This window comes from Acanthochromis polyacanthus, chromosome 3 (assembly GCF_021347895.1).
Source record: "Acanthochromis polyacanthus isolate Apoly-LR-REF ecotype Palm Island chromosome 3, KAUST_Apoly_ChrSc, whole genome shotgun sequence".
Lineage (NCBI taxonomy): Eukaryota > Metazoa > Chordata > Actinopteri > Pomacentridae > Acanthochromis > Acanthochromis polyacanthus.
The window spans coordinates 26,983,070-27,006,161 of NC_067115.1; the positions used below are offsets into that span (position 1 = coordinate 26,983,070).

The following is a 23,092-nucleotide window of genomic DNA, read 5'->3' on the forward strand; positions in this document are numbered from 1 at the left end:
ATGGAGATATTCCATTAAAAAGTTCCAGCTAGAATAGTCATTTACCACATTAGCAATGTCTAGACTGTACTTCTGATTAATTTAATGTCATCTTTATTTTTTTTAAAAACAGCTTTTATTTCAAAAATAAGGACATTTTGTAAGTGACTTCAAACTTTTCTATGCCTGTGTAGATTCTCAGTCATCATGTTGGTACGTCATGGGAATCGTAGTAGCTTCAGTAGAAATCAACTGGACTTCTCTTGAAGGTTCTTGAAGACGTTTCACTTTCATCCAAGAGGCTTCTTCGGTTTTGAAACGTCTGCTGAAGCTCCTACGTTTACTCAAGTACTGAACTTGGGTCAAGTTTTGAGATCTTATATTGTTTATTGTTTAAATTAACTCATAAAACTACTCAAATTAATTCCATTTATTTACAAAAAAAATAGTAGCATTGCCATGAAATGATTGCTTATGCACTAACTCATCAATAATAATAACTACCAGATGTAACTGATCCAATGAAGTTCATAGTGTCTAAAGTTACACACCACCTAGTGACACCTCTGACGAAGACGGAAGGCTCCGTCGAAACATGTCAGGTATATTTTTGACAAAATTACGTGTCCGAACACAGAAAAAAGGTTAAACATACCAGATGTAATGATATAATAACAACATGGGTTGCTTGGTTGCAAAATGAACTAAATGAGTCCTCAGTAGAGGGCAGAACCATGCCCTCTGCTGGCGAAAACCCTGTCCTCCCTTTTCAACTGATGCAATATGTATCAATTTTGATCATCGTACGTATCTCCCTTCCTACTTGATCTGCTGACCTGTAACTCCACAACTGAGCAGGGGACCTTAGACTGATCTTCAGTGCAAAGTTTGATTATCCTGACTTCAGCGGTTGCAGAGATATCGGACCGGACATAGCCACATACATACATACATACATACTTACCCAGCCAGATACCGCACCGAATGCAATAACCCCACCGACGTACCCGTCGGGCGTGGTTAAAAACTTGAAAGATCAAATGTGCATTCCTGGTCCTCCTGAAAATAAAATGCAGTAATGTGTAGAGAATGTGGAGGTTTTTTGACCTGAAAAATTCCATAAAGAAGAATCAGAGGAGAACACATACTAACACAAGGCAACATAACTACACTTTATTGAGTGGTGATGGCGATAGATTATTTAAATTAATCTGCATCACAAACTAAAGGATGCAGTCAGGCCATAAATAGTGAGTTTAAGCCTCAGAATTAAAAAAACAAAAAACAAAAAAAAAAACCATGTACTTTTGTATATGTACGGCTTTTATTTAAGTTTTCTTTTCTCTGACACTAAAATTGTTTGAACTCACTTCAAATCTGACTAAATCTCTTGATGTATTTTGTATTTTCTCTCCTTCATTGTCCTGTATTTCTTTTAAGGTTCGGTTAAGGATGCTCACAGACGTGTTTTCCTTGTCAGACTGAGAATAATCACTTCTCTTCTCTGATAAAGCTGCTTTGTATACTGCTGTATTAAACAACTAAATATTATTCATTAAAGAAAATATATTCTTATACACTGATCTACAACACACATCAAAATAGATGGTCAAATGGGAATACTTACTTCCCATTTAACTTGTTGAGCTTCATTATATATATTATTTAATTTGAAAATAACTGGTGTTTTTGAGATTTTTCTGTTATAAATATAAATAATTGTATTGTTACAGTTCTTTGACTTGGAAAAGATGGTCCTCTATCAGGTGACACTAATCTCTGCCGTTCACCTACTTCATCTGTATAAATTGTTTTCAATCTTGAAGTCATTGTTAATTATTGCATTTATTTCTATCATCACAATGTGCACAATTTACACTAAACTTTGGGTTTACTTAAAAAATGCTCTTTTTCCCATTATTTTGTCCCGATCTTGTTTATATTCTTGTGAAGAAAAATGCATACTTACCCAAAAAGCTGATTCTGATATCAAGAGGCATAAATCTACTTCATGCAGACAAAAAGCAAAGGGAAATAAAAGATAAAAAAAGAGATTAAATATTATTACACAGCTTATTTAAACTGTCATCCAAAAGAGATTTTGAATCAAGACCCTGAACCAACATTTATCCACCCTCAAACAGGATGATGAGCACCTTTCTAATAACATTACTGATAGTTTGATTAAACAGACTGAGGTTGCAACATTCTCCACTGCTCCATCTTCTGTTTGTGTGCGTTAAAGAGCAGCTACATAATTACTATAATGTGAAAATATCCCAGACACAACTCAGCTAAAGTTTGCCAAACCTCTGGGCTCTCTGAGATGCTGTAATTTGAGCTCCAGGGCTGGTTTCTCCTCCAGACTGCCCATTTCCTCCGACCAAGACACGACGACAAAGTCCTGACTGTTCATCCTGCCGTGAAATTAGGTGAAAGGTGTCCAACATGAGGACTTCTCTCTACCGCCTTCTGGTAAATATGAACGCTCTTTTGTTGCTAATTTCAACATCTTTGCACTAATATTCATATTTCTTCTTTAAAAGTCACCCTGCTGTTTGTTGACTAGTCAGGACATCCTGCTGGAAGGATCAGACAGTTGGTTTCACTGACTTGATGAATTTAGTCACTCAGATAATCCAATCAATCCCTGCGCAGACGCATTAAAAGGTGACACCTGGCTGCATCTATCAATGGCAGCAGTTCCTGTCAAATCTGTGCTGCTGCGGTTAATGATTTGCTGGTTATCTCGTACTTAGTACTTGAGCGTGGAGTTTGGAGTCTGCCCTCCCCTCCGATAAAACATAATAGGAGAAGCTGGGACTTGCCTTCCTTTTTTCTTGGCCTTTTGGTGCCACTTCAGCCGCTGGCTCTTTTGTGTCGGTTTGGTTCATCTGGCTGCAGAGAGAGGACACACAATGTTGGCTCTTGTTGTGTTCTTGCTTTGTGCAGCCTCCTCCTTCTCCGCTTCACCCAAAGGTGAGTTCATGAGTGCCTGTTTTTCTCTGGGACCAGATAAAAGTTTGCGGGTTAAAGGGCCAACAGGAGCTTTAAGTCGATTATTTATTGAAGGTTGAATGAGTTTATTTGGGACAAGAGGACAGCTGCTTCTTCCTCAGTCAGTAGAAATGTATGACATCAAAACTTTGGCACTTTGCTGAAGGCTTCATTATAGAAGACACGTTTGAAAATATGATTGATGGTGCTTCAGAGTATTTGTTGCTTTGAAATCTTCAAGCTTCATTTCTCTGAGCCACTGAGGCTTTGAAATCCCCAAATGAATGAATCCTGGAAGGAAAGAGCTCCACATTCATCGTAATGGAGGGGCTTCACAGAGTGCTGTTTGGTGACATCATTGGCTGATAAGAATATAAGCCATAGACCAAATTAACAAGACAAAAACTCCTTATTTCCATTGGTGTTTTGCTTTATTTAATATCTTGGCGGTTGTTGTCAGAGGGGCAAACTGACCCCAGATTATGATGTGGTGAAATCAGCTCCATGCTGAGCTGTGACTAGTGATGAAATCAAATACTGACACGTCAGTCTCTTCCCTCGTGGCCTAATGTCAGAGAGCTTGTCATCAATGGAGCAGAGGAGAGATTTTTATCTTCGCTGGAACACGCCCAGTCAAATAGCTGCTGATTGAATCGGTTCTATATCCACTGTCCATTTCTGTGAAAAGAGTGAAAAACTGAAAGGAAGAGGAGCGTGTTTGCTGAAAATCCTGCTTTATTAACTGTTCTTTTATGTCAATGCGTGAAATAAGTTTGGGAAGCTACAGAGGCTACATGACTCAAAGTAAAAACTACAAGACTTGTCTTGGTCTCTCTGACAGTTTCTGACAAAGATAATATTTTGTGAAGATGTCATCTATGGTTATGAATGTAAGGCTGCCTCTTTTAATGGAAATCCAATTCAACAAGAATGGTGTTCGTTTAAAAATCACAATGTCTTCGTGTAAACTTTCAGATCTCCTGGTTTGACTTCATTAATCACAACACTTGGTAATCCTTTCTTGTAATTAATGTACTCATGAGCATGAATTGCTTCGGAGCCCATCTTATAACAGCCCATTTATTAGTTTTACACTATTTCTAACCAAACAGAAACAATACAGAAAGCTAGTTAATTTAGTTTTATGCTTTCCAAAAAGCTTATACATTGTATTCTAGGTTTGATGTTCTGACAAACAGCTACTGCTTATTACCAGCTTACTCTCAAATCTAACAGTTTAGAGTTGGAATGAACAAACAAGATTTTTTTTTTTCAAAAGTGTGATCTCAAAAATCGAGCTACAAACTAATATTCCTAATGTTGGGTGGTATTATGAACACAAAGGAAGCACCTGGTAGGAAACAATGTGCTTACTTGTTTTATACATTTAAAGCAACATTAAACATCACAAGTAAACAGCAAATGTTCCTTTCAACAGCTGAAAAAGAGTCTTTTAACAGTGATGCTGATCAGTTTGTATTGTCTCAGCTTAAAATCTGACCATAGCCTGCTCTCACTCATCTCCTCAGCTCACCAGCTGTGCTTCCTGTGTTTCTTCAGGTGTTGCTGCTGGACCCCGACTGAACAACAACCAGCTGTACAAATTCAGCTACACCACTGAGGTCCTGATAGACAAGGCCAGGGGGTCGAAGGAGGGCAGCGCGGGCTACAGGATCTCCAGCGATGTGGATGTTAATCTGGTTTGGAGAGATCCGAGCAGCAAGGATGACCAGCTGATTAAACTGGCAGTATGTGTGTTCAGTTTTCCACATTTAAGTATTAAATCAAGTGAAATTTAAGCTCAAATAATGAACATAATGTTCCTGACTACGGTTTAGCCTGCATGCTTTGTTTTCTTCACAGTAGCTGATGTTGACAAAGTGCAACAAAGCTTCTATTAAAATGAGCAAATCTCTCTTCGTTAGATGTCAAATGTGAGGATTGAGCCTGTGTCTCAGAGATCAGAGAAGAAGAACATCCTCCATGGAGCCACAACTGAGAGCGTTTTGGGGAAAACCAACCTTGCTGCTCTGACAAAACCTTTCTTGTTGCATCTGAAAAATGGAAAGGTAAGAGCATTAACACTGCCACTGCTTCTTGCACTTCGTACCTATTTAATTCATTTAGCCAATGCTTTTAGCCCATTATATTTCAAACGATAGGCTTTGGTATAGATTAGAAGACAGAACAGAAAAACTAAGTGTTGTGCACCTCTTGCTTTGTCAGCTAGAAATAAGACATCTTTTACCATCGATAGTAAACATCAGAGTCATCTGTCTTCTCTATAAGCACCAAACAACATCAGCATTTCCTGAATATTACATTCCTTTTGTTTTCTGTCAGTTTCTAATCTTGTACTTGAAAGACAGGCTGACACAGGTAATGTGAGAAAAGCAGTATTGCACTTCCTGCACGCACAGCATTGTTGTTGTCTCCCAAGAAATGATTTGGCCGTGCTGGAGTGGTGACGCTGGCAGGGAAGATACCAGACAGATGTGTATGTGTGCAAAGGTCAGCAGGTTCAGAGGGTCAGTGAATGAATGAATTTATAAGTCTTTAGTCATGAGTGTGGGCAGGTGGAATGGGATCTTATCGGGTGTGAGACGTTGGAGCCTGAGCCAAGAATGTGTGATTGCCATTCGAATGAACTGATTGTTTGATATGCTACTAATAAACTACTAACTACATAAAAAAAATGCTGACGTGAGTAAAATCCACGTTGCATTGTGGTTTTGAGGTCAATAAGTGCTCATCAGTTGTGACTAGTGGCTGTAGTACTAGATAATAAATCCTTTAATGATGCTTTATATTGTAGCCATGTAAGCTGGTTATAAACCATGGTCAGGAAAAACATTTGGGTTGCCAGGTTGGTGAAAATACATACCATTTATTTACAGCTTCTGAAATGTTTCCTAATGGAATACAACGTTTATATTTACTGGGGCTATCGAGTGATTCAAAAATTAAATAAGAATTATTAATATGCATTTGTAAATTGTAATTTTACCAAAATAAAAGGTGCAAATGAGATGAGAACTAGATGTTATGTTAAGTTTTGTAGACACAATATAATTAATGGGTCATTCCAGAATTGGAGGACATTTTACGTCCCACCATCAAATTTCAAATAATCCATGTACAAAATACAAAATTTGCAGTTGTTGTGTAAATTTACTTGCCCTATCAAAAAAAAAAAAAAAAAAAAAACCTAGGAGAAAAGAATGTTTGAAAAAATTATAAAAATACTAAATAAGTCTGGAGTTCCCCCTAAAATACTATTTTTCTCTTGTCCCACCCCAATCATGACCAAATTGAATCTTGAATAAAACACTTACAATGAAATCTAAACCTCCTTTTTTTGGTATTTTTTTCTCATTGATGTCTCGTTTAATTGTGGGAACATTTTTTTTCAATCAACATCATATTTTAAATAATAATTATTATGCATGAAATATGCATCCCAGAACAGCAAACAACAAATAAAACAAGGAATAAAAATTAAACCATTGATGTGTAAGCTGAGCCATTCAAGACTTTGATAGTTTATGACCTATTATTGTTGAATTTTCTGGAGCAGAAAATTGTAAAAGAGAGTGTAAGAATTATGCCTGACTGCAGTATCTCTTCGGTTACTGATTTAACCCTCTAAATGTCATTTCTGTGTATTAAACTTACATATTTCAAAGATTTTTCCATGCAAGTGATCCCTTCCCAACTTAAATGGGCTCAGATGTAACACTACACCATTTCATCCTCTAAAATGAGCCGATCTATAAAATCCCATCTTATCTCAGTGCAGCTCGAGCACACCAGCTCACCTACAACTCTGCTCAAACCCTGCAAATCCATAATTCAGTCATATATGTTTATATCGGAAACATATTCCAAACAGTTGACAGGATTGGTTTTGTAGGTTTGTTACATATGGAACAAGAAAAGTCTGAATCTCTGTTTTTGAGAAAGTAATTGGTGCACTGCAAGGTGTAAATGCTGAGATATAATCTATTTGTTTTGCCTATGATGTGTCTTCTACAATCCAAAAAAATACCATGTGGGCATGATGTCTTTAAATCTCATTAAAACCATCCTCCATCTCTAACATTCACCCAAGAAATTTTCAGAATGTCCAAAAATAAAACAGGAATTTGGAGTTAAGCACTTCCTGTTGGAGCTCCAGTCAAGCACTAACCAAATTAGTCATTAAATATTTTGCTCAAACTGATTGTAGCGATTTGGATTCTGAGAAGAATTGCTTTGGACGTCACTATCATTTAACTTGCAGCTTACACTACAGGTGATTTATTGGGTTGAATAAAAACCCGTCTTCTCCTTGACTCATATGGCCATTGGATAACAACATTGTGATACATTACTGACACCAACTGGAATGGAATGTGGAATGGAAATACAACCATACATTCAATATTTCTAATTATAAATAACAGAAAAGGATAAAACCTTTTTTTCTTACAATATTAACACATTTTTATTACCTTCAATATTCAATAATTACATTTCTTATGTCTTTATTACAAATTAACTCAATCAGTGTCAATTAAAAGGTTTTTTGCAGCCTGCCAACTCAAAATTAGTTCTTTTTTTTAACTTTGTAACAGAGAAATGAAGCATTTATAAGTCAACTGTTAAACCAACAATTATACCTTCAAATTGTTTTAGAACAGATTTCTGTAAGAAAGAGCTAAAATTTCTCTCCGTGCAGGTTCACTTTAGAATCGAGTCGTGAGTGTGTGTGAAACAGGATAGATGAGTGTCTCCCCTGGTGTTGTTGGATTATTTATACCGACGGCAGGCTGTGGAAGGAAAAACACACAGAGTAGCAGTGGACAGTCTATTTATGGTCTGATATTGTGGTTGGACGCCACAAATAAATTGCATACTGTATAGGAAGCACTGTAGGATGATGTAATCGGCTGTTATCTACACTCATGACCGGGACACAGAGTCCATTATTGAACCAAACTGTAGAAATTCATGTTGTGACATGATATTTTTCAGTGTTGGTTCAGTGTGACCTGATTGCAGCGCTTGGGAAATATGCAAAGAGGTTTCAGTTAGTGATGGTCAATGCAGGTCAGAGCTGTAGAGCTGTATGTAGAAACTAAAAAAAAACCTCTCCTTGGTTTGTCCATCTGAGTTTCTTTTTCAAATATAATATGTCCAACAAATCTTAATAACTAACTTAAAGGAATCTTTAACAAATATGTCAATTTATGTTGAAAGTAAATATTTACACTACCATTCAAAAGTTTGGGGTCACTTAGAAATGAATTTTTTAAATGTAGATAACATTAAATGAATCAGAAATACAGTCTAGACATTGTTAATGTGGTAAATGACCATTCTAGCTGGAAACAGCTGATTTTTAATGGAATATCTACATGGAGGTAAAGAGGAACAGTTCCAGAAACCATCACTCCTGTGTTCTAATGCTATAGTGTGTTAGCTTATGGTGTTAAAAGGCTAATTGGTGGTTAGAAAACCCTTGCACAATTATGTTAGCACATGAATAAAAGTGTGAGTTTTCACAGAAAACATCAAATTGTCTTGGTGACCCCAAACCCCAAACAGTAGTGTATACACACATTATTTTCAGGTTATTAAAAACTATTCCGACTCAAAGATCAAGTGTCAAACTCTCAGTTCTAGTATCTCCAGTTGGGATTAACTCCAATGTCATCTGCTGATACTGAAGTAGTATCTCTGATGTCATATCTATGCACACATGTTTCCAAACACAAGTGTGCAAAGGAAAACTGACACCCTGACAGCCTTTGTGACTTGTAGCCGGTTCGGCACTGAAGGTTGTTTTCCTCAACGGCTTCTTCAACTGTTTGTCAAAGTGCCTCGATGTACACAGTTTAAAAGCCTTAATGTGTGTCTGTCTTTGCATTCACTTGCTGTAGGTAAAAGCATTTTATTCCTACTGGGAAGAACCTGCAACCATCAAGAATCTGAAAAGAGGCCTGGCAAGCTTATTGCAAGTGCAGCTCAACACTGGGAAGGTTGTGGAGGTAAACGGCACAATAATCCTGTACTCACATAAAGTTTTTTTGATCATATTCGAATACGTTGAACTCATGTAAACAAACATGACTTGTGTCTTTAAACAGAATGATGTATCTGGGCGGTGTACGGTCGAGTACAAGGCAGTTAAAGGTCAAGTAACAAGAACCAAGATCCTGGACACGTGTCAGACTGCAGAGACTGGATTTACGACGCACAGTAAGGTTAGTCAGCATCCAGACCAGCTTAGTATGTTAAGATGTGAATTTTTGCGAATAGTCAGCACATATGTCAAAAATGTCACCCCCCCTTCTCAGGTCCTGGGTGTGAGCTCGAAGGCCAGTTCCGTTACAGTGTTCACACTCGAAGATGGTTTCATCCGCTCTGCCGTGGCTGAAGAAGCACACTCACTGGCTGTCAATGCTCGCAAATCCACTGCAGCCAAAGTCGTGTCCAGGTAAATACCTCAACGAGGAATTAATCTAATGCTTCTTGTCTTGCAGCTGCAACACACTTTCAATCTGTGTTCCTCTCCTTCTCAGGCAAGCCCTCACTTTTGTGGGAAAAGAGGTCGGACCAGTGGAGGCTGCTGGGAAAGACGTTGCTGGCGTTGTCAAGTCAGTTGATACCAAACTGGCAGCTGTTGGCATTGTGGCTGAGAAGGTCAAATCCCAGTGCAAAGGCTGTCCATCAGTGCGTAACCTGCTCACCGTCACACAAATACTTAGTTTTGTGTTACACAGATCACTGACCCATTTAGCAGATGGTCCTGTTAGAGTTTGGAGCTCCGTCCTGCAAAACACTACATACAAAAAGTCAGCCTGACTGCCGAACCACATTATTTGAAGGCCCAAGTGAAAGTGAGCACACCTGAAGTGGAGGTAATAAAGGGATTAGTACATGTTCACTTTCACTTTGGTCGTACTGGCAGTCTGTTCATGTAGAATTACTCTTTTTGGGTTCTTATTCCTGTGTGTTGTGCTGAATAATCATATAAAATTAAATAAAAATATAATTTTATTCATCATTCCACACACTATTATGTCTTTCTAGCTGCCACAAATAGTATATCTCTTTCCAGTCACTATTTCTGTATTTGTAAGTCCTTATTTCTTGCAGATTAGGAAAAAGTCGCTTTACTATTCTTGCCCCCTGCTTCGTCAGTCCTTTTAGAAAAAGGCGTTGAGCAGTAAGATGTTATTATTATGAAATGACTCCTAACAGCACTGTATTAGTAAACAGATACTGTATATTTATGTACTGTAATTACCGACTGAAGACGATCTTTCCTCTAATCCCTTCTCCCCTGTGTTTCCCTCTTAGCTTTTTGAACATTGGCAGACTGAAAAGAAGCAGCTGGAGCCAGCGAGCCTGTCCAAAGCCACGGCTCCTCGCAGCTTCCTGGCCCTCATCCAAAGCATTAGGAAGGCGTCCAAAGACGAGATCCTCAAAGTGCTGAAGAGTGCCAGCAAGACATCTCTGTAAGCAAGCCCCTCCTCTTCTTCTACATCTTATTTACTTCCAACTGACACAGAGCTGCTCTGCTGAATTATTTTAACTTTTGAGATTGCTTAAGTTATCTTGACCCTTTGCTGCTCCGTTTTAATGTCTGTCTGCTGGTGTTAGACCTCAGGTGGTGGATGCTGTGACTTCCTCCCAGACCACCGCATCTCTCGATGCCATGCTCGAATTCCTGAACTTCACCGATGCCAAAGGTTTTGTCCTCCAGGAGAGGTTTCTCTACGCATGTGGCTTTGCCTCACATCCAAACGAGAGAATGCTTGAAGCTCTGCTGGTTAGTATCGTGTTTAGGTAAAGTGTAACAGCTTCTGTCATGTAATGCATAGCAGTGGTTTGTAAAAAGAAAAGGTCACCCTCAGTGAATTACAGTTAGGTGTTCCTCCTCAGACAAGATAAAAAATGTTTTCTGAGAAGAAAGCACCTCAAATTTTCATCGAATGAGTATATTATGTTATAGCAAAACAAATGATGAAGTCATGTGTTTTTTGTTCGGAGCACCACCTTATTGGTGAACATATACTACCATCCAAAATGTTTGGAGTCAAAGTTAGAAATGTCTTTATTTTTGAAAGAAGAGCATTTTTTTCAATGAAGATGACATTAAATTAAACAGAAACACAGTCTAGACATTGTTAATGCGGTAATTGACTATTCTAGTTGGAAACAGCGGATTTTTAATGGAATATCTCCACAGAAGTACAGAGGAACATTTGCAGCAACCATCATTCCTGTGTTCTAATGCTACATTGTGTTAGCTAATGGTGTTGAAAAGCTATCTGATGATTAGAAAACCCTTGGGCAGTTATGTTAGCACATGAATAAAAGTGTGAATTTTCATGGAAAACATGAAATTATCTGAGTGACCCCAAACGTGTGAACGGTAGTGTATGTCTGCAAAACAATCTAATCACACTTAAATTCTGTGCCTAGAGTCAGTGTTTTTGGTAAATTCTTATGACAAAAGTTTTCTTTTTAGGATATTTCCAAAGGAAAGATCGGCAGCACCGACATCAAAGAATCAGTGGTGATCATTATGGGAGCCTTGGTCCACAAGCTGTGTCAGAAAGGAGGGTGTGATTTACCGGTGAGCTTCTAACTGCTGATCATAAAACTATTTTGCAGAACAGCAAGTGTATTTCCTCTGTGGGGAGTATTGGAAATATAACCAAAGTTGACTGAGTGTCTGAGCTCGTGCTGTTTGTTTACCTCTCAGACGGTGGTGAAGGTGAAGAAGATGATTTTAGATGGCCCCAAGAGCACAAAGGAAGAGTCCGAGGTCCAGATGTACCTTCTGGCCCTAAAGAACTCTCTGCTCCCGGAGGCCATTCCCATCTTTACCAAATACACAGAGTCTGAGGTGGGAGCTTACTGCACTATCGCTCTCACTGCCCTGCAGAGATATGATGTCAAACTCATGACCAGTGAGGTAAGACAGTGTATGGAAGAGTTTATTTAATACATCTTACTGCTATGGGGAAGGAGTTAAACTGACATCAGATATTTCTCTGTCATCTGTGTTTTTTAGGTTAAACAGACGGTGAACAGGGTGTATCACCAGAATCGCCGAATCTATGAGAAAAACGTGAGAGCTGCCGCTGCTGACGTCATCCTGAGCAGCAACCCGTCATACATGGAGGTCAAGAACCTGCTTCTGTCCATCGGAAACCTGCCCCACGAAATGAACAAGTACATGCTGTCCAAGATCCAGGACATAATGCGCTTCGAGATGCCTGCTAGGTGTGTTAAAGAGAAGGATAAGAATAATTCACAGCTCTGCAGATAACATCTTATAACCCTGCACTATATTTTTTGTGTAATTTCAGCAAAATTCTACGAAAAGCTATGAAGGACATGGTTTCCCACAACTATGACCGTTTTGCTAAAGTTGGCTCATCGTCTGCTTATTCAGGATTCATGGCACGTAAGTAAAAAACTCTCATCCGAGCTAAAATTAAAAAAAAAAGACACTACAATTCTTGCTGTGTTAGCTAAAACAAGAGCACTTATTCCTCCATATTTTATGTAATCAGATCAGTAACATCACAGCTTCATGCAACATCCAATGTTGAGCATGTGCATAAGAGTAAGTAACAATACAAGTCTTCCCCTACAGAATCTGCTGATGTGAGTTCCACCTACAGTTTAGACATCCTATATTCAGGCTCTGGGATCCTGAGAAGAAGCAACATGAATATTTATGGTGGTGGTAACGGAGCGATGCTACATGGACTGCAGGTAAACATGCAATGTTTGATTTGTATGACATTTTCATGTAGATTAAGTGAAAAATTGGAACAGACTTGTGTTACATATCTCCTTGGCTATTGCTCTCATCTTCCAGGTGGCAATCGAGGCCCAGGGTCTGGAGACATTGATTGCTGCCACACCTGATGAAGGGGAAGAAGACCTGGAGTCGTTCGCTGGAATGTCGGCTCTGCTGTTCGACGTCCAGCTGCGACCGGTCACCTTCTTCAAGGGTTACAGTGACCTCATGTCCAAAATGTTCTCCATGACCGGAGACCCCATGAATGTAGTGAAAGGTCTCATCCTGCTGTCTGATCATTCTGAGGTAAGAGGTCATGTTAAGATCCTATTAATGCTCAGAACTAACCAACCAAACAGGGCTCCCAGAAGTATTGATTCACCTTCAAAACAGCGTAAGATCTGTAGGTTATAGTTGAGTTTCTTTAAGGTAGTCTTTAGGAAAACAACAGTATTGATCTCTTGTTGGAAAAGCTAGAGAAGACACCAGTTTACATTCAGTAGCTGAGCAGAAATAGTGACATTGTTGCTACACCGTACTGCCACGTGGATGACTGGGTGTGTAATGTGTAGACTTTGACACCACAGATGGAGGTCAGGGAGATTCAGCACAACCTTAACAGTGAAATGTAGCAAAGTAGTTTTAAAAAGTTAGCGAAGAAAAGCTCAATTTAAATATGAATATAACTTTAAAATATATGAAGCAGTTCAGAAAAAGCTCATGAGTCATGCTGTGGAGCTGCACGTCTTCATTTAATAGCTTCACATGTTGAGCTAAATGACGTAAGTGCGAGTTGTTTCAAGATGTGTCAAGCTGATACAAGGATGTGGCATTTCTGACTGTCAGGGATTGGAACAGGTAGATCAGTGAAGTTGTTGGTTGTCAGCCTGGCTGGGGGGCTAAATAAAGAGGGTTTTGACTCTCCCATTTTTATTTTTAACCGCATTTTGAGTGCACAATTTCCCCATTTATGACCTTAGATATCTTATGTTGCACACAGTAATGCTATTGTAAGCTAAATTCTGCAGTTTTTTAAGGATAAGATTGATATTATTCTTTATTTTTATTTGCAATGTATTCCATGAAAACCATAGATCCATTCCTCAATACTCTGTGACTTAGAAGCTCAGTCTGTGACTGTAGCTCCAAGTAGTAAAGTATAAATAAAAGTATATATAAAAAGCTAAATAATCCTGTAAAATATCTGACCACCATAGTGTTAGCACATGTTACTCTAATAGGTTTATTTGTGGAAATAATAATAATAATAACTAGAAAAGCACTCAGAGAGTGTAGTACTCCACCAAGGCTGCTCAGTCGTTGTATCATTTCAGACTGCTGAAATCTGTAAAAAATCCAAACTATAATACATATCAAAATGTAATCAACTGGTCCTTGTGTTATTTCTGACCTTCCCTGAAAATTTCATCCAAATCCATTTATCCGTTTTTGAGTAATGTTGCTGAGAGACCGACAAACGACAGTTGTCACATGACCCCACCGAGGCCTAACAATGCAACAGTAAGAGTAAAATACAGTGTAACTCAATGGCCAGAAATAAGTTCAGACCTAAACATGAAAAGAAAATTTATACTAAAGCTTTCCAATACAGTTCTTGTTTGGAGTCTCCCTGCTGCATTTTGTATAACTTGGAGTCGACTGATTGATTTCTTATTTACATCTGCTACAGACCATTACAGTAGCCCAACCATGAATGATTAAAACTCAATATTGATTATATCCTAGTACTAGTCCTCAGATTGTAGTAGCATGATTGGATGGCCTTGTTATAGTCTGTTTATGGTTAGTGTCAAAGAGCACTAACCTAATGGTATTAAACATAGAGACCTATCAGCCTAAACCTGTAAAAATATTCTCTGTGATCAAGGGAATCTTAATTTTAAGTGTTGAAAATTGTCTTCTAATGCGCCATTTTGTTCTGCAGGTCATCCAGCTGCAGTCCGGCCTGAAAGCCAATGCAGAGTTCCAAGGAGGGTTAGCCATTGACATTTCTGGAGGCATGGAGATCAGTCTGTGGTACAGAGAGTCCAAGACCAGTGTCAACAACAGGTACAGTTCAGAGACAATGAAACAATTAACTATCCATGTAGCTCAATCAGAGTGTCTGTAAAGCTTTCAAGTTTTGCTATGTGCTATGTTGTTGGCTCACAGCCTAAAGTGCAGCAGTGGAACGTGATAGATTATCTCTGTGAGTTTGTGAAGCACTGTAGGTACAGTATGTTGTAACACACTCGCAGGTCAAAGGCCCTTTGATAGACGTGCAATTCTTAGAACGCAGTCTTTGTGACTGAAACGAAAGCAACATTAGAGGCTTGGGTCATGTTGCTCTACTGCAAATAGATTTCTGTTGATGTTGGATTTACATGAACTTTAGAGGGTCTATAAGTGTTTGCCTGATTCATTTGTTCCATGCTGGCCACGCTCCAGTATTGTGCTTCACGCTCCATCTCGTTTCAAGGTTCGTAGAGGCATGACGTCAGTTCTGTCTGGTCCTCTATTTTAAAACATTACAGTCAATGCACAACAGTAGCCACTGAAAATGGATCACATCATCACGCTGGTATCAGTTTGCTCGTGGCATCTGGTGATGAAACAGGGTTTAAAGAGTAACAGCGCAGGTTTTTAACATTCAAATGCAGCTGGATTATCCTGTTTGAGACAGGGCTGAATATTCAGATCTAAGATTAAAACCAAACCATTTAGTGTCAAACTGTGGCATTGAATTCAACTTTCATGGGTTTTGTTATCAATAGTAAAACTCTACATGAAAAACAAACCAATATGCAGTATTGGAACTGCATAATTAGAGACACACTGAGATTGTAACTGTGCACTATTAAAAATACAACTTTAGTGAAAGCCAGGATGGGCCAGTGACACAAACGACTTAAATCTACTTCCTTTAAGGAGAATTATGATGGATCTAAGTATTTAAACAGAACTCAGAGCTGTCAGATTCCTGTATTTTCTGGACTGTCTTATAGTTTCTCAAACATTGCTGAGGGTCACATCTTGAATTTGGACTTGAGGATTATTTGTGTGACGAGGAATGGCAGAGGCAGGTGAATGGATCAGCATAGTTGTACCTCTTCCACTCTGATAATAGACTGGCAGGCTATCTATAGCAGCAGAACAAACCACACTGGCATCTTTGCCAAGGCATGTCTCCCTGGGCAAAGTTACAGAGGTTGGACTTTCTGCTGGTTGGCGCACACTTTGATTTGACACATAAAGGGGAAGTTATTACATGGTGGTTAAACTACACTTGTTAGTGTCTGACCTTTATGGTGCTTTTAAGACACTGAAAGAAACTGTGCGGGACAAACACATGGTTATAGTAGTCAAAGCAGTTATATCCAAGCTACAGGAAATAAGCTATTGATTGCATATCGGTTAACTGCTTTAAAAGAGTTTAAGATATTTTTACTCTGGTAGGTGGCTGTGGTCTGAGTAACATTACTGCTGTCTACCAACAGAAAATAATGTACTCTTAATTTGGTCATACAAACATCTCTGGGTCATGGGTTCTCCTGACCCTAATTATACATAACTTTAAGGCATAACAGAATGTAAAAAGGTCAGTTATAAATAAAAACTAACCCTTTGTACAGTTGTCACAAATGGGGAAAGTAGCTATAGAGACCAAATTAGTGTTTTAACCAGGCTGTAAACATAATTATTTCTTTGACAAAGCTGAGGATTTTAACATGGCAATCTATGGAGATGATGGTGAAGCAGCCAATTGTAGAACTGCATTACAACATTGGCTTAATAGTTCAGCTCCAGAGGTTGCTGCTTGGGGGATAGATTTCACATTTAAAACTTTTTTAGTAAGTTACATTTTACATCTGCTTTTGTCGTTCTTGAATTCACAAAAATGCATAGACCTGTCTGTATTGTTACATCAGTCTTTATTAGGCTCTTTGATTAGTTCAATGAAGGTTTTACAGTTTCATAGATGTAAAGACTAAGTCATTTTAAGCCACATATTTTCATGGTAACAATCAGTGAAACTCGGTCACCAGTTTCTATTTGGTTTTTTTTTTTTGTTTTTTTGTTTTTTACTTTTTTTGCTTTAAAATGAAGTGTACAGCTGTCTGGATGTCGTCACTGATTTTATTTTGACCAGAGGGATTTCTTGATGAGCCATGTTTTTTTATAAGTGTGAAATCATCTAAAGTTACTCAGACAATCAAGAACTAAATAAAGTTTTACAACAGAAGAATTAGTATGTCTGAGCTCCCACAGTACAAAGATGTGTCCGTTCAATTCGTTCAACTTGGGTTTTTTTCCTTTTTACTCTTTTTGTTTTCAGGGGAGCGTTAGTGGTCACTGGTAACATTACTGTGGACATGGACTTTTTGAGAACAGGCGTGGAGGTCAGCTTTGAAACAGAGGCAGCGCTGGACTTCATCACCACTGTCCAGTTCTCTGAATACCCCTTCCTGGTGTGCATGCAGATGGACAAAACTACCTTCCCAGTCAGGTATTGTTTAACCCAGTCTCTAAAAAATATACACTACTGTTCAAAAATTTGGGGTCACTTAGAAGTGTCCTTATTTTTTTTAAAGAAAATCTTTTTTTTTTTTTTTCAGTGAAGATAATGTTAAATGAATCAGAAACATTGTTGATGTTGTAAATGACTATTCTAGCTGGAAACGGCTGATGTTTAATGGAATATCTCCATAGGGGTACAGAGGAACATTTCCAGCAACCATCACTCCTGTGTTCTAATGCTACAGTACATTGTGTTAGCTGATGGTGTTGAAAGGCTAACTGATGATTAGAAAACCCTTGTGCGGTTATGTAGCACATGAATAATAGTGCAAACTTTCATGGAAACATAAAATTGTCTGGATGACCCCAAACTTTTGAATGTTAGTGTACTTTTTATTACTGTTATTATTAAATCAGCTCATACAAAACTTAACTTTCAGTTTGTAATTCTTCTTCTTTCAGTGAATATTTGACCACATACGAGCGTCTATCATCAGGGAAGAGCATTAAATCGCGCAAAGGCAGAAAGATGCTCATCCCTGGCTCCGAGTTTCCTCTTCACCAGGAGAACTCAAACATGTGCAAGAAGGTTTTCGACTCCAGCTGGTAAAGAAGATACCACGAACTATCATTGCATTCAGGGACAGCTATCACACTTCTACATTTAAACAGCAGGTCTTTCTACTCAAGCAACAAAAGACCATAAGACAGAAAAGTGGTGAATGTGTATCTTTTTTTTGTTTGTTTTAGCGACACATGCAATGTTTACATTCCTGTGAGTATTTAAGTAATTTTAATTCAACATTGTTTTTAAAATCAGGAATTCTTGCATTGTCTCATTGTGGATTTCTTTGAAAAAAATGTATTTATGATGGGCACATTCAGGATGTATGTTTTAGTTGATGTGCAACATGAATAACACCACTGTAATTCCCCCCACAGCACAGTTACAGTGAAGAGGAACATGTAAATATCAGACTGGAGACAGTGGATTGAATAGAAGGGCTCCTTTCTCTTAACATTGCAATGTTTTTTAATTAAATGTGTTTATAAGGAGGAGCAATTTTTTGTCTTATGTCATTGTATCACTATCCACACGCTTGAAATAACTTATGTTCCGCAGTAATGTTGTTAATTGATTCCATTTTTATAATCTCGTTGGCGATTTTTTTTTTTGAAAAATAGCTTCTCCAGAGGCAAGAGATGCATGTTTGTTGAATCTAGAAAGGCGAATCCACTTGAATTTATTTTTTTGTACAAGGCTGTAATTGCTGCATGTGTGAAGATGACATGTTTCTGTATTTAGGAATCTTTATAATTGGCTGACAATAAATATACACTCGAAACGTTGTGTTTTTGCTTTTTCACTTCTGAATTTCGATTTTTTTTTTTTGACACCACTATACTTTTCTCAATCTGTTGGTCAGATCATGATGACAGGTTATCATATTTCACCCCAAGATCTCACTGTAAACATGCACATGAAGTTGTCATTAAGTCATCTTTTACAGAGAACATGCCCAGACATGTTCAAACTTTTGCTCCACATCTTACCCTCATTATTTTGTGACAGATTCCATGCTTAATATACTTGTATATGCTAAAAGTTTACACCGTTATGTTTTGAGCACATATGTTTCACTTCTGATCTTCAGTCTAATAGCATTTGCCAGAATTATATCATCTCTTATTTTTAGCACATCGTACCCAAAAAATATTACACTGCAGTCAGAGAAGTCTTAGCAGCATAAAGGGGACCAAAACAATATTAGGCAGGTGGTCATAATGTTATGCCTGATCGATGTATAAGAATCACTTTTGTTGATCACTGTTTTCACCTTCTGGTGAAGTTAAGTAGAGAATAATCAACTATTTGGTATGATATAATTTCAAGACAGCCAACTGTAAATTAAACTCTTATTTGAACGTATTAATATGTGCAAAAATGAGGTTCTCTGTCTTCTCCATGGCATCCAGCATGCAGGTTTTTTTTAGCAGCACTATTTTAAAGTAACCCAAAGCCCTCATTTGTTCTGGTAGTTTGTGGCAGCCAGCACTCACTAAATGTATCTTTCTGCCTTAACCCTTACAAGGCCATGTTTCTGGAGAAGTACATATACTAAAACATATACTAAAAACCACCTAATCCATAAAAATATCGATCAAGTCTTGCGAGGTCGCATTGTCGTAGACGTTCGCCATATTGAATTTCGGCCGGTACGCAGCCCAGATAAAAGCTTCGTAGTTGCGGCTTGGTTATAATGGCTCATACTGCTTTAGCGTTTGAAATAAGCAAATATGGGGCCAACGTTTATATCTTACCATTGGTCGACTTAAACATACGGGTGTGTGCACATTTTATGTTGATTAGCAATCATAAACAGGTCACACGTGTTGAGCCGAGAATACTCGGTCCCGGCTTTTTAAGGGTTAAATACAACCCACCTTTGGTGATCCTTGAATGTAAGGCGATATGCACAATGCATGACTCTGGTTTATATGGTGCTTCTTGGGTTGGGTCCTACTTTTTAATGCACTTTTCTTCAGAGAACTGGAAGCCGTTATGCAGGGGCAGATCCAGATAAATTTTAGTGGGGGGACATTGGGGCGTACAACAGATATTTGAAAAAAAAAAAAGAAAGCTGCTACCGACCTCTCGCTTTTACAAAGTATTTTTCATGGGTTTGTTTTTTTTTTTGGCTCTTTAACCCAATAGGAAAGCTGTATATGACCTTTTCATTTCAGACTGTTGACAATCAAATTATGATGGACTTATTTTCCTATTTATGTGAATTACAGCATCATCAGCTGCAGCATCTGCCTGTTATGTAAAACTAGTAAGCTCAACGACAGTATCTGAGGGCAGTTAAGTGACAAATATTGTGCAAGAACAGCACTATATACAACCCTGTGGATTTCCATTTCTTAGAATGTTTACTGACAATTATCACACCTAAAATAAGAAATAATATTCTGTACTTTTAGCAACTAGTTCTCAGCTGTATACCATAAACATCATAGGGTTCTGTATACTAATCAGTCTAAATCAAAATGAGAACTACCCAATACACAGTGAACAACAACAATCTGTACCCTTGATCTGTGGTAAAATAATCTGAAATGTTCTGTGCAGGAATGTAAATTTTAAAATACAACAAAATACAGTAAGTAGCACTATATACATTTAATAGTAAACCTGAGAACAATAACAAAACAGGAACAATACTCCATATTCTTAGGTCATTTAACAGTGTACAGCTCAGCAAACATCATAGTGTTCTGCATAGAAATCACAAAAAGCTGCTCTCAGTAATCTTTCACAGGGAGCAGATGTTCTTGTGTTGTAGGTCCATGGTCCAGACCAGTGGTGTAGTGGTCCCTGGAGAAGTGGGTATACTCTTAATTTTCACCTTTTAAAAAAAAAAATTAGTCCAGAAAACCGCCCTGTTTTAGAAACAGTGACATAGAAGACTACTCTATTCAATTTATTCAGTCATTTCTACTTGCCCACTATTATAAAATTATCATGACTTGATTAGGAGCAGTTTGTAGTTATTACTGGTCACACAAGCAAACTGGATTTATGTAACATGTATTTATCATGAGGCAAACATGGTCTTTCAGTTACTTTTGAACATTTATTTGAATAAAATACTTCAAATATGAAGTTGACAGTGCATCCTTGTTCATATTTCATCATGAATAAAACCTCAATATTGTTTTAGGTCGAATCTTAAACTACCTGTCCCCATTCTTGTGTTTTTACTTACTTTAAAATCAACTACCAGCCTAGAGGTTTTCCCACATTATCCCAATCTAGCTAACTTCAGAGTTACGTTAGAATAACGTTAGCCTTTCAAAACGTTAAGACTCGGCCCAACACTCAGTTTAACCCGTTGCGCTTCAGTTGCGCTTCAGTGTCCCGCCCGGGGTACACTTTGAGATCTGCATAAGCAATTTGCTAAATGTCTGAAACTGCAAACGCCATTATACAAACACTATACGCCGATGGAAAGCTTAGATTCTCATGAATCCGCCGGTATAAACCACTTTCAGATGTGATTACCACAGCGGGTAATATAAACACATTTGTCCGACAAACAATGAATATCCATCCATCCGTTCTCTGTACACGGCTTCAACACACACAGCGCAACTCGCATTTCCGGGTTCATTATTACACACAGATGAAAATATTCCACAAAAAACGGCCATAACCCAACCTTGGACATCCAGACGACACAAGCCAGAAAACTATTTTGTCCAAAACATGTCTTGAAGACGGTATATGATCCACGAATAGGTCGTTTTCGAGGAAATGCACCTCGCGAAGCACGTCCAATATTCCCTGTATTTCTCGTCATATTTTTATTTACAAATAGAATATTAGCGATTTTTTTGTACTGAAAATGGCTGGAATTGACTGCAGCTTTAACCACTGGCGACAAAATATCCTCTCCTTGAAATGTGCAGTCATGTTGCCAGTAGTTTAAAACAATGATTCATTTGGAAACCACCTTAAAACTTACCTGAGAATTATATCGTCCATGAAAGTAGGTTCGCTCGATACGTGTCACTCACTTGAAAGGTGTTTATTCTGACTTTCTCGCATTTCCGCGCATCTTTCAAGCAGACCTGTCAATCAACTGGAGTGCCACAGAGGTGTTAGCAAAATTTTCCTCTGTATGACCCGCCCTACTCTGCCTCTGATTGGCTCATCCCTAAAGTTAACCAATCGAATCAGTGAAGGTAGCATGTAACAGCCAATTACATGCAGAGGAGGGTTGTTCATGGCTTCATCAACCTAAAGGAAAAGAGGGCTGCCTGGCACACAGATATTACTGAATGATGCGCACCAGGGAGCATTAGAAGTGGGTATATGCAAAGCTAACTGAAAAATAAGTGGGTATACGCCGTATACCGCCGTATACCCTGGACTACACCACTGGTCCAGACGTGGCCATCGAACAGGCCGGGGGGGGTCTGGCACTGTCTACTTCCTAGAGCACCTCCTCTTTTTGGATTCTTCATATGGGATGGAAATAAAGTAATGTTGGTTTATCCAAAGTTGTTTATATCAATGCACTGGACTTAAGAAAGTTCCTTGAAACTTCAAGGAACTTTCTTAAGTCTAGTGGATTGATTTAAACATTTCAAAATCAAATCAGACATTAGAAAAGAATAAAAGGTGAGAAAAGAGTGAAACTAAACTTTTAAGAAGAATCAAACCAAAAACAAAACATTTGAAAAGGCACCAGTTAGACTTCAGAAGATCAAATCAAACAGAAGAGACAATAAAATGATCAAAAGGAGCAAAAACAGAGAAAGGTCTTAAAGCGTTTTCTAGTCTGAAATGAAAGCATCAAGTTGTTTCTTCAAACATTTCCTCTTTCTATGTTCTTGGTTTGACTATGGACAGATTTATTAAGAACTCATTTCAGAAAACTGCTTTCCAGATAAAGTCTACTAGTAGCTGAAGGCATCGATCAAACTAATGTTACCTTCTGATCTCCACAAACTTTACTGTTCAGTGAAGAGAATCAAAGTTTGTTGAGAATTTCTAAAGAACCCACAGGTGAAGGTCTGAGAAGAACTCAGATGGATGGTCTAAATGTGAAATCAAGACTCATGGTCACAAGTTTTAAGGCTTCTGTTAACCACAAAGTTCAAACTAACATAGAAGTACTGAGAAACTTTTCGGATTTCAGTCCTCAGACTGTCTGAAGGTTCAAACTAACAGTGAACTACTCAGGAACTTAGAAAATATCAGTCCTTGGTCTGTCTGAAAGT

At 38.2% G+C, this 23,092-nt stretch overlaps 1 protein-coding gene across 2 annotated transcripts; it reads left to right on the forward strand.

Annotated features, from left to right (window-relative positions):
- Positions 1-2,333: 2,333 nt before the first annotated feature.
- Positions 2,334-18,648, forward strand: mttp (microsomal triglyceride transfer protein). Of its 2 annotated transcripts, none has more exons than XM_051946091.1 (18): positions 2,334-2,454; positions 4,537-4,724; positions 4,902-5,045; positions 8,901-9,008; positions 9,108-9,224; positions 9,318-9,457; positions 9,543-9,693; positions 10,324-10,481; positions 10,627-10,795; positions 11,498-11,605; positions 11,735-11,947; positions 12,047-12,258; positions 12,345-12,442; positions 12,635-12,756; positions 12,863-13,090; positions 14,730-14,854; positions 17,121-17,291; positions 17,765-18,648. In XM_051946091.1, the coding sequence occupies exons 3-18, from the start codon at positions 4,902-4,904 to the stop codon at positions 17,910-17,912; spliced, it is 2,412 nt and encodes an 803-aa protein (XP_051802051.1). In that variant the 5' UTR covers positions 2,334-2,454; positions 4,537-4,724; the 3' UTR covers positions 17,913-18,648. The 2 variants fall into 2 exon arrangements, with proteins under 2 accessions (XP_051802051.1, XP_022069073.2); XM_022213381.2 differs by lacking the exon at positions 2,334-2,454 and adding an exon at positions 2,743-2,958.
- The last annotated feature ends 4,444 nt before the right edge of the window (positions 18,649-23,092 follow it).